Source organism: Hemitrygon akajei, chromosome 11 (genome assembly GCF_048418815.1).
Source record: "Hemitrygon akajei chromosome 11, sHemAka1.3, whole genome shotgun sequence".
In the NCBI taxonomy this organism is placed as follows: Eukaryota; Metazoa; Chordata; class Chondrichthyes; order Myliobatiformes; family Dasyatidae; genus Hemitrygon; species Hemitrygon akajei.
Genome location: NC_133134.1, coordinates 13,496,798 through 13,512,310, shown reverse-complemented (window position 1 = coordinate 13,512,310; position 15,513 = coordinate 13,496,798). Strand labels below are relative to the sequence as shown.

General features: G+C 43.2%; 1 protein-coding gene across 1 annotated transcript in view; it reads left to right on the top strand.

Annotated features, from left to right (window-relative positions):
- Positions 1-15,513, top strand: part of LOC140735326 (GRB2-related adapter protein-like) — a 272,392-nt gene that overhangs the window by 58,485 nt on the left and 198,394 nt on the right. Inside the window, exon 2 of the mRNA XM_073060240.1 lies at positions 10,864-10,934. Coding sequence (XP_072916341.1) covers positions 10,926-10,934 — 9 coding nt within the window. The 5' untranslated portion in view covers positions 10,864-10,925. The remainder of the gene's footprint in view (positions 1-10,863; positions 10,935-15,513) is intronic.

Genomic DNA, 15,513 nt, shown 5'->3' with positions numbered 1-15,513 from the left:
TGCTCCCAATATCAAAGTCAAAGTCAAATTTGTCAAAGATTAAACATATAGTGAAATGCATTGTTTGTGCCAATGACCAACACAGTCTGAGATATATTTGGGTAGCCTGAAAATATAACCATGCTTCTGGGGACAGCATACTTACATACAGCCCACAACTTACTAACCCTAACTTGTACATCCTTGGAATGTGGGAGGAAAACACAGCACTGGGAGGAAACTTACGCAGTCACAGGGAGAATGTACAAAGTCCTTATTGCTAGCGATGGGAACTGAACCCCTGTCCTCGGGCTGTAAAGTGATGCGTTAACCACTAAGCTACCATCCCACCCACTATATTCTGATAAATCTGCATTATAATACGCTGCAATGCTGCAAGCGCTTAAGACATTGTAGCAAAGTAAAGGTTACTCATTTCATAATTATTTGTCACTTGTTCCAATGTACAGTACTGTGCAAATGTCTTAGGCCCATATATATATAGCTAAAGGCTGAAAGACTTTTGCACAGTACTGTATTTGTCAACATGGAGCGGAGAGTGAGTTTGTAAATCTGGCGGGTGAAGCAAAGAACATTAAGAATGATGAGGGTGGAGCACTGCGGGAGTGGTGTGGGACAGGGTGGCAGAGAAGAAGTGCCAGGAGTGGGTGGGGGCACAGGTGCAGACACACTCTGCCCTGGAGGCACGAGGCAAGGTCAATTGATTCCAAACGATCAGTTAATCAATCATTACAGAATGTCCCTCTGGTGCTTTCCGCTCCCTCCCCACTCCCTTCCTCCTTTTCCAACCATGATTCCCCTCTCTCTGTCCCCCTCCCACTCGCAGTGCACAATAGAGACTCATAATCAGAATCAAGTTTATCATCACTCACTTATGTCATGAAATTTGTTTTTTTTTTTGCAACAGCAGTACAGTGCAATGCATAAAATGACTACAGTACTGTGCAAAAGTCTTAGACACCTTAGCTATATATATGTGCCTCAGACTTTTGCACAGTACTGTAATTTTGACAGAGGATTGAAGCTCCATTAACATTTAGGGTAGTATGCAATCTCGCCTATAGTTGGACACCTCAAAATTATTTTGTGAGAGAACTTTGCCCTTTGTGACCATTATGCAAAGGCAGTTGTCACATTTCCCCTTTGAATCCGAAGCTCAGAGCCGGTTAAAAACATGAACAGTCCATGAACACTGCCTCACTACTTGCTTTCTTTTGGCGCCACTTATTTTTTATATTTATTTTTAATTACAACATGCGGTAATTCTTATGTATTACACTGTACTGCCACAAAACAACATATTTCACAATATAAATCAGTGATAATAAACTTGATTCTGGAACATAGAACATTACAGCTTAGTACAGGCCTTTTGGCCCACAATATTGTGTCAGCATTTTAACCAACTGTAAGATCAAACTAAACCTCCCCTCCTACACAGCCCTCCATATTTTCTGTCATTCATGGGTCCATCTAAGAGTTTCTTAAATGTCCTAATGTATCTGCCTCTACCACTATCCTGACAGGGCATTCCATGCACTCACCACTCTCTGGTTAAAAATCTTACCTCTGACATCCCCTCTATACATTCCTCCAGTCATCTTAAAATTATTGCCCCTGGTTATAGCCATTTGTGCCCTGGGAAAAGTCACTGGCTATCCACTCAATCTATGCCTCTTATCATCTTGTACACCTCTACCAAGTCACCTCTCATCCTCCTTCTTTCCAAAAGGAAAAGCCCCAGCTCACTCAACCTATCCTCATAAGACATGCTCTCAACTCAAGGCAGCATCTTCTCTGCTACATTTCTTCTGATTCTGTTTATGACCTAATGAGTCTTTTCAGCCACACACAATTCATAGACAATATATCTCTAATGTATGCTGCTGTTTGCTTAGACTCCAATTATAAAGGTGCAATTAGCAATAAAAATAGAAGATGCTGGAATCACTCAGCAGGTCCGGGAACATCTGTGGAGTGAAAAATAGAGTTAATATTTCAGTTCAAAGACCCACATCATAACAAAGAAAGTAAAAAAAAACAAAAAAATACGAACTGCTGGAAGAACTCAGAAGGTTAGGCAGCATCTGTAGAGGGAAACCGGCAGTTAATATTTTGATTGATATCTTTCATTTGGACTGAAAGAGCAGACGGGATGTAGCCAGTACAAAGAGGTGAGGGGAAATTTTCCATCTATCTATCTATCGATCAATTCATTCATCCATTCATCTATTCACTCATTCATCTATCAATTCGTTTATTCATTCATTCATTCATTCAGTTAGTTAAATAATTCCCTGGTTAAGATTTCTACTGCTATGCTGTGAGGTTTGTTATTTTAGCACTTTTCTGTAAAAGCAGTGTGTCCTGGCTTCCGCTGAAGACAAAGAGCCATGTTGTCCAACTTAGGAATGTTGTGTAAGCCAATCAGGAGTGGGATGGCATGGAACATTCTCATATGCTAGGTGGGAAGAATTTTCTGAAGGACAGTAGAATGGTTTGGGGTCTTTTGGCAGGAGGTGCGGAGAGTAGAGCACCAGGGAATATGCCTGGAGGATCCCATTGGAAGGGGAGACTCTACTGCCAGAAGCGCTTCACGAGGCAGAGGACTGCAAGAAGGGACTACTCCCAGCTACTACAGAAATGAGCTCCAACATTTATGTGCGCAGTTAGACTGATTTAACTGTAATGGGTCCTTTTATCTTTCTTTTTCTTTGATAAAGTTGAAAATTGGTAAGTATACTTCCTTTATAATTTTATGTTGGTGTATGATCTGTCATTTCTGGGCCATCGATAACTGTGTAGTGGCAGTATTTACACAGCACTTGCTCAAATCAAGGTTCCTTTAATCGGAACATCCCAACATTCCTGTTTGGTTGAACCCCAAATCATACTGACCCTAGACACGTATTGCTTATGAAAGACAGCCTTCTCACTGCTGAGCCACATGACTGTTAGCAGAGTCAGGTAGCAAGCCATGTTGGTGTATGCGCCCTGGTGGGAGGGTTGTAATTACAAACAGTGGTTAGTTAGTTAGTTTGTTAGAGTGTGGAAAATGCTCTTCTGGCCCAATGAGTTGTGCTGCCTCACAACTCAGCTATTTATTTAACCCTGGCCTAATCACAAGACAATTTTAAAATGACCAACTAACATGCGTCTTTGGAATGTGGGAGGAAACCAAAGCACCCAGAAGAAACACATGGGCAGAACTTACAATACAAAATTTCATACAGAAGACACCAGAATTGAACCAAAGTGTAATAGTGTTGCATTAACCGCTTTGCAACTGTGACGCCCCACAATCTGCATATTCAAAAAAATTATTCTTACTCAGATGGAATCTGTCTTTGATTGCCAGTAGTAAGGGCATGGAAAATAGTTTCTGCCTTTGTTATCACCTCCATAACCTGGCTCCACTGATGTTCACCACAACTGTATATGTAGAGGTCAGTGTAACCAGCAGCCAAGCTCCCACACCCCTCCGGTGACCAGTGATGAATGAAGCCCAACCTGGTTTTATTGGCTAACTTACAAGTTCATTTACAATGTTTTATGATTTGCAGCAAATTGCTATTTACCTAATTTAAAAGAAATGTATAAGCCTAAGCACACTTAAAAATGTATCATTTGGTCAATAAAAAATGAAGATGTTAAACTTCACCTGAATTAGCAAAGATCAAAATATCACTTTTATTAAGAGTCCAAAAACATAGCTTGGCATGTAACTGCCATTTCACGTGGAACCCACGTAACATCGATGGAAAAAATGTCGGAAGAATTAATGCAATCAAGCCAGCCCTCACCAGAAAAAGGTACGAGAAAATCTGCTACAGAGGTTCTACAAGTGCTGAAAATATGGATCAACACACAGAAAATTCTGGAGGAACTCAGCAGTTAAGGCAGCATTCATGAGGGTGGCGAGGAATCAACAGTTAACATTTTAGTCCAAGACCCTCCATCAGGACTGATGAAGGGTCTCAGCTTGAAACATTGACTGTTCCTTTGTCTCCATAGACGCTGCCTGACCTGCTGAGTTCCTCCAGCATTTTGTATGCATTGCTCAAGAAAATCTGCTAGGCTGGGACTAAACAACTTTGTAGTGGACATATATGATGTAAAACCAATTCCCAGTTTGCTCGCAGCCTGATCATCATCTCAAGCATTATCACATTTAATCCCCAATATGAAAGTTTTGATTGAAATTTGCAGCCTTTATTCATCATGCCTTGTAGTGTATTTAATATTTCAGTAATATTTGAGTAATATTGTAAATACTTATAGTAGATTAAGCATTCTTTGTTTGTTTACATAATTCACAAGGTAGAAGTGTATGTAAGAATGTATGTAAGATGTAAATGAATGGCATACGTGACTGCGCCACCACATCGTTTGTGAGCACCTCACTGAAGTGAAACTAAGTACATGCATCTCCGGGCTCCCAAGTTTTTCTTTGAATTAATTTCTGGAGTTACAAAGCAGAACATCCCTGGCTTATTGCACCCCTCCTGGTACATTGCCTATGATAGCATGGTAGTGAAGTGGTCAGCTCAATTGCATTACAATGCCAGCATTCACCAATTTGGAATCAATTCCTGCTGCTTTCTGTAAGGAACATAGTACCTAGAATAGTACAGCACATTGCAGGCCCTTCGGCCCACAATGTTGTGCCGACCCTCAAACCGTGCCTCCCATATAACCCCCCACCTTAAATTCCTCCATATACCTGTCTAGTAGTCTCTTAAACTTCACTAGTGTATCTGCCTCCACCACTGACTCAGGCAGTGCATTCCACGCACCAACCACTCTCTGAGTAAAAAACCTTCCTCTAATATCCCCCTTGAACTTCCCTCGCCTTACCTTAAAGCCATGTCCTCTTGTACTGAGCAGTGGTGCCCTGGGGAAGAGGCACTGGCTGCCCACTCTGTCTATTCCTCTTAATATCTTGTACACCTCTATCATGTCTCCTCTCATCCTCCTTCTCTCCAAAGAGTAAAGCCCTAGCTCCCTTAATCTCTGATCATAATCCATACTCTCTAAACCAGGCAGCATCCTGGTAAATCTCCTCTGAACCCTTTCCAATGCTTCCACATCCTCCCTATAGTGAGGGGACCAGAAATGGACACAGTACTCCAAGTGTGGCCTAACTAGAGTTTTATAGAGCTGCATCATTACATCACTAAACTCATTACATCATTAAACTCTATCCCTCGACTTACGAAAGCTAACACCCCATAAGCTTTCTTAACTACCCTATCAACCTGTGAGGCAACTTTCAGGGATCTGTGGACATGTATCCCTAGATCCCTTTGCTCCTCCACACTACCAAGTATCCTGCCATTTACTTTGTACTCTGCCTTGGAGTTTGTCCTTCCAAAGTGTACCACTTCACACTTTCCCGGGTTGAACTCCATCTGCCATTTCTCAGCCCACTTCTGCATCCTATCAATGTCTCTCTGCAATCTTCAACAATCCTCTACACTATCTACAACACCACCAACCTTTGTGTCATCTGCAAACTTGCCAATCCACCCTTCTACCCCCACATCCAGGTCGTTAATAAAAATCACGAGAAGTAGAGGTCCCAGAACTGATCCTTGTGGGACACCACTAGTCACAACCCTCCAATCTGAATGTACTCCCTCCACCACAACCCTCTGCCTTCTGCAGGCAAGCCAATTCTGAATCCATCTGGCCAAACTTCCCTGGATCCCATGCCTTCTGACTTTCTGAATAACCCTACCGTGTGGAACCTTGTCAAATGCCTTACTAAAATCCATGTAGATCACATCCACTGCACTACCCTCATCTGTATGCCTGGTCACCTCCTCAAAGAACTCTATCAGGCTTGTTAGGCATGATCTGCCCTTCACAAAGCCATGCTGACTGTCCCTGATCAGACCATGATTCTCTAAATGCCCATAGATCCTATCTCTAAGAATCTTTTCCAACAGCTTTCCCACCACAGACATAAGGCTCACTGGTCTATAATTACCTGAACTATCCCTACTACCTTTTTTGAAAAATGGGACAATATTCGCCTCCCTCCAATCCTCCGGTACCATTCCCGTGGACAACGAGGACATAAAGATCCTATCCAGAGGCTCAGCAATTTCTTCGCTCACCTCGTGGAGCAACCTGGGGAATATTCCATCAGGCCCCGGGGACTTATCCGTCCTAATGTACTTTAACAACTCCAACACCTCCTCTCCCTTAATATCAACATGCTCCAGAACATCAACCTCACTCATATTGTCCTCACCGTCATGAAGTTCCCTCTCATTGGTGAATACCAAAGAGAAGTATTCATTGAGGACCTCGCTCACTTCCACAGCCTCCAGGCACATCTTCCCACTTTTATCTCTAATCGGTCCTACCTTCACTCCTGTCATCCTTTTGTTCTTCACATAATTGAAGAATGCCTTGGGGTTTTCCTTTACCCTACTCACCAAGGCCTTCTCATGCCCCCTTCTTGCTCTTCTCAGCCCCTTCTTAAGCTCCTTTCTTGCTACCCTATATTGCTCAATAGACCCATCTGATCCTTGCTTCCTAAACCTCATGTATGCTGCCTTCTTCCACCTGACTAGATTTTCCACTTCACTTGTCACCCATGGTTCCTTCACCCTACCATTCTTTATCTTCCTCACCGGGACAAATTTATCCTTAACATCCTGCAAAGATCCTTAAACATCGACCACATGTCCATAGTACATTTCCCTGCAAAAACATCATCCCAATTCACACCCGCAAGTTCTAACCTTATGGCCTCATAATTTGCCCTTCCCCAATTAAAAATTTTCCTGTCCTCTCTGATTCTATCCTTTTCCATGATAATGCTAAAGGCCAGGGAGCGGTGATCACTGTCCCCCAGATGCTCACCCACTGACAGATCTGTGACCTGACCCGGTTCGTTACCTAATACTAGATCTAGTATGGCATTCCCCCTAGTCGGCCTGTCAACATACTGTGACAGGAACCCGACCTGGACACACTTAACAAACACTGCCCCATCTAAACCCTTGGAACTAATCAAGTGCCAATCAATGTTAGGGAAGTTAAAGTCATCCATGATAACAACCCTGTTATTTTTGCACCTTTCCAAAATCTGCCTCCCAATCTGCTCCTCGGTATCTCTGCTGCTACCAGGGGGCCTATAGAATACCCCCAGTAGAGTAACCGCTCCCTTCCTGTTCCTGACATCCACCCATACTGACTCAAAAGAGGATCCTGCTACGTTACCCACCCTTTCTGTAGCTGTAATAGTATCCCTGACCAGTAATGCCACCCCTCCTCCCCCTTTTTTCCCTCTCTCTATCCCTTTTAAAGCACTGAAATCCAGGAATATTGAGAATCCATTCCTGCCCTGGTGCCAGCCAAGTCGCCGTAATGGCCACTATATCATAATTCCATGTATGTATCCAAGCTCTCAGTTCATCACCTTTGTTCCTGATGCTTCTTGCATTGAAGTACACACACTTTAGCCCTTCTACCTTACTACCTTTACACCCTTTATTCTGCTTCTCTTTCCTCAAAGCCTCTCTATATGTTAGATCTGGCTTTACTCCATGCACTTCTTTCACTGCTCTATCGCTCCAGGTCCCAACCCCCTTGCAAATTAGTTTAAACCCTCCCGAACCTTGCTGGCACACCTACCTGCAAGGATATTGCTCCCCCTCGAGTTCAGGTGCAACCCATCCAATCTGTACAGGTCCCACCTTCCCCAGAAGAGATCCCAATGATCCAAAAATCTAAAACCCTGCCCCCTGCACCAACTCCTCAGCCACGCATTACACTGCCATCTCCTCCAATTCTTACCATCACTATCACGTAGCACTGGCAGCAATCATGAGAACGCCACCCTTGAGGTCCTGTTCTTCAGCCTTCTGCCTAGTTCCCGAAACTCACACTTCAGGACCTCATCCTTCTTCCTGCCTATTTCGTTGGTCCCAACATGTATCACGACTTCTGGTTGCTTTCCCTCTCGTACCAGGATGTCATGCACCCGGTCAGAGACATCCCGGACCCTGGCACCCAGGAGGCAACAAACCATGCGGGTGTCCTTCTCACGTCCACAAAATCACCTGTCTGCTCCCCTGACTATAGAGTCAATGACAACACCTCTCCTCTTCTCCTTCCCATCCTTCTGCACCACAGGGTCAGACTCAGTGCCAGAGGCCCTGCCACCGTGGCTCACACCTGGTCAGTGTGAAAAGGAAATTGTACATTCTCCCGGTTACCACATGGATTTCCTCTGGATGCTCCTGTTTCGAACTGCATTCCAAAGTTATATAGTACAAAATAGGTTTAGTGAACTGTGAGCATCCTATGTTGGTGACACTTGTGGGCTGCCACCAACATAATCGTTGGTTATTGACATGAAGTGATGCATGTTTCGCTATTTCAGTGTACATGTAACAAATAAAGCTAATATTTTTTCTTCTTTTAAAAGAATATGTTTTATTCCTTGATTGGTAGACAGCCCAATTGGATTTTAGTATTTCATTGTAAATCTTATTCCATAACTTGGGAAAATGTTAGGATTTATTTTCAGCCTAACACATGGATTTGTCCGTGTTCAGCACTTGTCTATTAAGTTCTAGTGTGTGCTTTCTTTCTTCTTTTCATATCTCTTAGAAGGAGAGCATTTTGACTAGCTGCATCATTTTCTGGTATGGTGACACCTATGCACAATATTTGAAAAAGCAGCTGAAGATTATGAATTCTGCTGTCTTCATCATGGGCATGAGCCTCACCACTATCAAGAACATCTTTAAATGGCAATGTCTCAAGAACGTGACATCCATCATGAAGGACTCTTACTATCCAGTCATGCCCTCTTCTCATTACTACCATCAGGGAAGAGGTTCAGGTGCCTGAAGATGCACACTCAATTTTTAGGACAATTTTAACTTCTCCCCTCCACCATCAGATCTCTGAATGGTCTATGAACTACTTCACTCTTTTGCAACACACACAAAATGCTGAAGGAACTCAGCAGGCCAGAGGGCATCTATGGAAAAGAGTAAACAATCGAGGTTTCAGGCTGAGACCCTTCATCAGGACTGGGGGGGAAAAAAATGAGGTCAAAGTAGGAACCTGGGGAGAGGGAAGGAAGAAGTACAAGTGGTAGGTGATAGGTGAAACTGAGGGGGGGGAGGGGTGAAGTAAAGAGCTGGGAAGTTGATTGGTGAAAGAGATAAAGGGCTGGAGAAGGGGGATCTGATATGCGAGGACAGAAGACCATGGAAGAAGGAGAAGGGGGAAGGAACACCAAATGGAGCTGATGGATGGGTAAGGAGATCAGGGGAGAGAGGGAGACAGAAATGGGGGTATGGTGAAGGGGAGGCAATTACCAGAAGTTTGAGAAATTGATGTTTATGCCATCAGGTTGGAGACTACCCAGACAGAATGTAAGGTGTTGCTTCTCCAACCTAAATGTGGCCTCATCACGGCAGTAGAGAAAGCCATGGACTGACATGTCAGAATGGGAATGAGAAGTAGAATTAAAATGGGTGTCCACTGGGAGATCCCGCTTTTTCTGACAGATAGAGCATGGGTGCTCGGTGAAGTGGTCTCACAATCTATGTCAGGTCTCACTGATATATAGGAGGACCCACGGGGAGCACCAGATGCAGTAGATGACCCCAACAGACTCACAGGTGAAGTGTCGCCTTACCTGAAAGAACTGTTTGGGGCCCTAAATGGTAGTGAGGGAGGAGGTGTAGGAGCAGGTATGGCACTCTTTCTGCTTGCAAGGTTAAGTACCAGGAGGGAGATCAGTGGCGAGGGCCAAATGGAGAAGGGAGTCACATAAGGAGCGATCCCTGTGGATAGCAGCAAGTGGAGGGGGGGGGAAGGTATGCTTGGTGGTGGGATCCCACTGGAGATGGCAGAAGTTATGGAGAATTATGTGCTGGATGTGGAGGCAGGTTTGTGGTAGATGAGGGCAAGATGAACTCTATCCCTGGTGAGGTGGTGGGTGGATAGGGTGAGGGCAGGTGTGCGCAAAATGGAAGAGATGCGGGAGAGGGCAGCGTTGATGGCGGAGGAAGAAAAGCTGCTTTCTTTGAAGAAGGAGTACACCTCATTAGTTCTGGAATGAAAAGCGTCTTCCTGTGAACAGATGTGGTGGAGGTGGAGAACTGAGACAAATGAAGTGCAAGGGGATGGTGGATTTCGATCTAAACTGTCAACTGTCCCTGTCCCTCCATAGAAGCTGCCTGACACACTGAGATCCTCCAGCATCTTATGTGTTGCTCCAGATTCCATGATCTGTAGTTTCTTGTGCTACCATGAAGAGGGAAATTGGAAGTTCAAGAGTTTGTCTTTAATATATGAGAGGTCTATTCAAAAGTCCAATAACAGTGGGATAGAAACTGACATTGAGCCTGGTGGTACATACATTTCAGCTTTTGCACATTCTGCTATTCAGGAAGGCTAGGGTTGTGAGAAAGGAAGAGTGAAGGACTGGGGTGGGAAAGGTCCTGATTATGTTGGCTGGTTTTCCTGCAGCAGCAGGAAGTGTAGACAGTCAATGGCTGTTTTCCATGATGGATTAGGCTGTGTTCACAACTCCCTGCAATTTCTTCCAGTCTTAGACAAGCCACTTGCTGTACCAAGCTGTGATTTTTTTCTCCAAGGGTTTCAATGAATTTCACCATCAACACCGCTGTGATTTTGGGAAAGGTGATATCCATCTGAGATAGCTTCATCAGGGCCTCTCTCTTTCCCAGTGATATCACTGGCTTAAACTGCCCTGCCACAAAGCCAAATGCTCTATTGCATGAGCACAGGAAGTCAACAAACTAGACAAGGGAGAAATTTGCAGCGACAGCATGATTTGAGCAATAATGTTTTTGTTTTTAGGAATCCATTGAAGCTTTGTCCAATCAACCAGAAAGTATTGGATTATATCAGAAAGCATTTGGATGTCAGAGGTAAGTTTTTTTTTAATATACAGGAAGTGGTGGGTGAAGGAGTCATGGTCAAGGCTAATGCATTGGGGCATTTATGAGACTCTTAGATAGGCACTTGCATGATAGAAAAGTGGAGGGCTAGATTGATCTTAAAGTAGGTTAAAAGCTCACTGCAACATCATGGGTCATTGGGCTTGTCCTGTGCTGTGTGTTCTATGTTCTATGTTTTATTGCGAAAGTTGTATTGGGTAGTTGGGTGGAGATACAGTGACATGCAGAAGTTTGGGCACCCCTGGTCAAAATTTCTGTTACCGTGAACAGCTAAGCGAGTAAAAGATGACCTGATTTCCAAAAGGTGTAAAGTTAAAGATGACACATTTCTTTAATATTTTAAGCAAGATTACTTTTTTATTTCCATCTTTTACAGTTACAAAATAACAAAAAAGGAAAAGGGCCCAGAGCAAAAGTTTGGGCACCCTGCATGGTCAGCATTTAGTAACACCCCCTTTGGCAAGTATCACAGCTTGTAAATGCTTTCTGTGGCCAGCTAACAGTCTTTCAATTCTTGTTTGGTTGATTTTCACCCATTCTTCCTTGCAAAAGGCTTCTAGCTCTGTGAGATTCTTGGGCCGTCTTACATGCACTGCTCTTTTAAGGTCTATCCACAGATTTTCGATGACGTTTAGTTCGGGGGATGGTGAAGGCCAAGGCAAAACCTTCAGCTTGCGCCTCTTGAGGTAGTCCATTGTGGATTTTGAGGTGTGTTTAGGATCATTATCATGTTGTAGAAGCCATCCTCTTTTCATTTTCAGCTTTTTTACAGACGGTGTGATGTTTGCTTCCAGAATTTGCTGGTATTTAATTGAATTTATTCTTCTCTCTACCAGTGAAATGTTCCCTATGCTACTGGCTGCAACACAAGCCCAAAGCATGATCAATCCACCCCTGTGCTTAACAGTTGGAGAGGTGTTCTTTTCATGAAATTCTGCACCCTTTTTTCTCCAAACACACCTTTGCTCATTGCGACCAAAAAGTTCTATTTTAACTTCATCAATCCACAGGACTTGTTTCCAAAATGCATCAGACTTGTTTAGATGTTCCTTTGCAAACTTCTGATGCTGAATTTTGTGGTGAGGACGCAGGAGAGGTTTTCTTCTGATGACTCTTCCATGAAGGTCATATTTGTGCAGGTGTCGCTGCATAGTAGAACAGTGGACCACCACTCCAGAGTCTGCTAAATCTTCCTTGAAGGTCTTTTGCAGTCAAACGGGGGTTTTGATTTGCTTTTCTAGCAATCCTATGAGCAGATCTCTCGGAAAGTTTTCTTGGTCTTCCAGAACTCAACTTGACCTCCACTGTTCCTGTTAACTGCAATTTCTTAATTACATTACGAACTGAGGAAACGTCTACCTGAAAACACTTTGCTATCTTCTTATAGCCTTCTCCTGCTTTGTGGGCATCATTTATTTTAATTTTCAGAGTGCTAGGCAGCTGCTTAGAGGAGCCCAAGGCTGCTGATTGTTGGGACAAGGTTTGAGGAGTCAGGGTATTTATAAAGCTTTGAAATTTACATCACCTGGCATTTCCTAATGATGACTGTGAACAAGTCATAGTCCTAACAAGCTAATTAAGGTCTGAGACCTTGGTAAAAGTTATCTGAGAGCTCAAATCTCTTGGGGTGCCCAAACTTCTGCATAGTATTCCTTTCCTTTTTTCCCACTCTAAAAAGGTTACAAGACAAAAATAATACACTAATCTTGCTTAAAATGTTGAAAAGAATGTTTCATCTTTAACTTTATGACTTTTGGAGATCAATTCATCTTCCACTCACTTAGCTATTCACAGTAACAGAAATTTTGACCGGGGCACCCAAACTTTTGAAAGTCACTGTATGTTTCTATCAAAGGAGGTGTAAGGCTCTCCTTCCCACCACTAGCCTGTAGGTCACCCTTGGGCAAGGTGTAGCACCTGCTTAGCTCTCTCCTGATCAGGGTCACGCAAAGCCATGGGAGCAGATGGTGGATGGTCGTATGAGCAGCTGGTGCATATCACGATTCCTGGTTATGTGACCACTGACGCCAGGTAGACAATCTCTGAAGAGTATTGATAATGGCTGGGGTCACTGCCCAGAAGAAGGCAATGGCAAACCACTTCTATAGAGAGATTTGCCAAGAACAATCATGGTCATGGATAGAGAAAAGAATAAGAACAACAGTACGAAGGGGGTAAGAAGACAGATGGAAGACCATTATCGCCTGTGACATAATGCTGCTGATGATGTTGAAGTTGTATGGCTCATCGTACAGTCAGAGTAGATTCTTCACCATATCAGAGCAGAGTTGTGGACACCGCTCAGCACAAAACGGAACCCAGCCTTCCGTCTATACTATGTTCATTGCCTCAGTAAAGCAACCAATATACAGTAATCAAAGAGCCCCACCCTGGATATTCCCTCTTCCCTTTCCTCCCATTTGGCAGAAGATACAAAAGCCTGAAAGCATATGCCACCAAACTCAAAGACACTGTTATCAGACTATTGAGTGGTCACTTAGTACGGTAAGATGGACTCTTGACCTCATAACCTACCTCATTATGGCCTTGCATCTTATTGTCTGCCTGCGCTGCAGTTTCTCTGAAACTGTAACAGTTTATTCTGCATTCTGTTACTGTTTTCCCTTGTATTACTTCAGTGCACCGATGTAGTGAAATGATCTGTATAGTTTTTCACTGTACTTCAGTATATGTGACAAAATAAACCAATTTATCAATCTTGCAAACTGCACCATCTTTTACACCAATAGTAGGAAGTAAAAGCATGATCTTCCTTTAATTCCGTCTCTTGAACTTATACCAGTGTTGTTACGTGAGATCTTCCATAACACCATGAGAGAATGGGAGCAGAAGCAAGCATTCTGGCCTGGCCCAATATTCAATGCCAACGTGGATTGCTCTTTTCTGTTCTCAAAACCTCTTCTATGCCAGCTCCCTATAGCTGTTAATTTCGCGATCTTTCAATTACTTATCTATCTGCACCATAAATATATCTAATGGTTAGCCTTCTTTAAACTCGTGAGCAGAGAACCCCAGTGATTCGCCACCCTCTGAGAGAAGACCTTCCTACCCACCTCAATATTACATGACCAGTCCTTCATTTTGGATCTGCTTCCTGCAAGTGAAGACATTTCAGTGTCTACCTTGTCAAGCCCTTAAGTTTTGAATAATATCACCCTTCCATTCTTCTGAACTTTGGGGAATAAGGGTTAAGAGCTTTGGGGGAGAAAGCAAGATAATGGGTTTGAGAACAAAATTCAGCCATGTTTGAATGGAGGAGCAAACTTGTTGGGCAGCAAAGTAACATAGCAGTTAGCGCAACACGTTACAGAGCCAGCTGTGAGATTGGTGTTCGATTCCCACTGCTGTCTGTAAGGACTTTGGTCATTCTCCCTGTGGCCATGCATGTTTCCTTCTGGTGCTCCTTTTGTATCCCACATCCCAAAAAACTGCACGGGGCCAGGTTCAGTAAGTTGTGCTAACGCTATGTTAACACTGGAAGTGTTGCACCACTTGTGGGCTACACAGCACAATCCCTGCTGATTTTAATTTGACACAAGTAATGTTTTTTACTGGATGTTTTAATGTACATGTGACAAATAAAGCTAATGTTTTTAAAAATTGCCTCAGTCTGCTGGAGGCCAGTCATTGGGTATATTTAAAGCAGAGGGTGTCAAAGATTATGGGGGAAGGCAGGAGAATTGGCTTGAGAGGGATATTAAATCAAGCCATTAACAAATGGCAGAGCAGAATACATGGGCTGAATAGACTAATTCTGCTCCTATGTCTTATTGCTCTTATGTCTAACAGTCTTACAAGGTATAATTTTCTGATCTTAAAACAAACCCAAATTGTCAACCCTCTCTTGATTTCACATCCCTGCCATCCCAGGAAGTAGGCAGGTGAATTGCTTTTGGACTTCCTCCAATCCTTATTTAGGTAAGACTAACCAAAACTGTGCAGGTGGAGCTTCAACAACTGAAACAAATCTCCATAACCAAGTATTAATGCACTTAAAACTGTAGCCAACCATGTAAATCCAAAGTACATGAAGAATATTTTACCAATATTAAACCAATCGCACCCCCTAGTGGAGACTATGAGTATTTACATCTGTATATTGATTTATCGTCATCACGCCTACTGAGTGAGGTACAGTGAACCATTCATACAGATCAATTCATTACATCAGTGTGTTGAGGTAGTACAAGGGAAGATTGCAGAATAAAGTGCAACAGCTACAGAGAAAGTACAGGCAAACAATAGGTGCAGGAACATAATGAGATAGACTGTGAAGTCAAGAGTCTAATTCATCGTACAAAGGGTTTTATATTTAAGTATTTATTTAGAGATACTGTGCGGAACAGGCCCTTCCGGACCAACAAGCTGCACAACCTAACAACCCACCTATTTAACCCTAATCACAGGAGAAATTACAATTCAAAAGACCGGTATGTCTTTTGAACTGAGAGAGGAAACTGGAGCGCCCAGAGGAAACCCATGCAGTCACGAGAAGGACATACAAAATTCTTAAGAGGATGCTGGAACT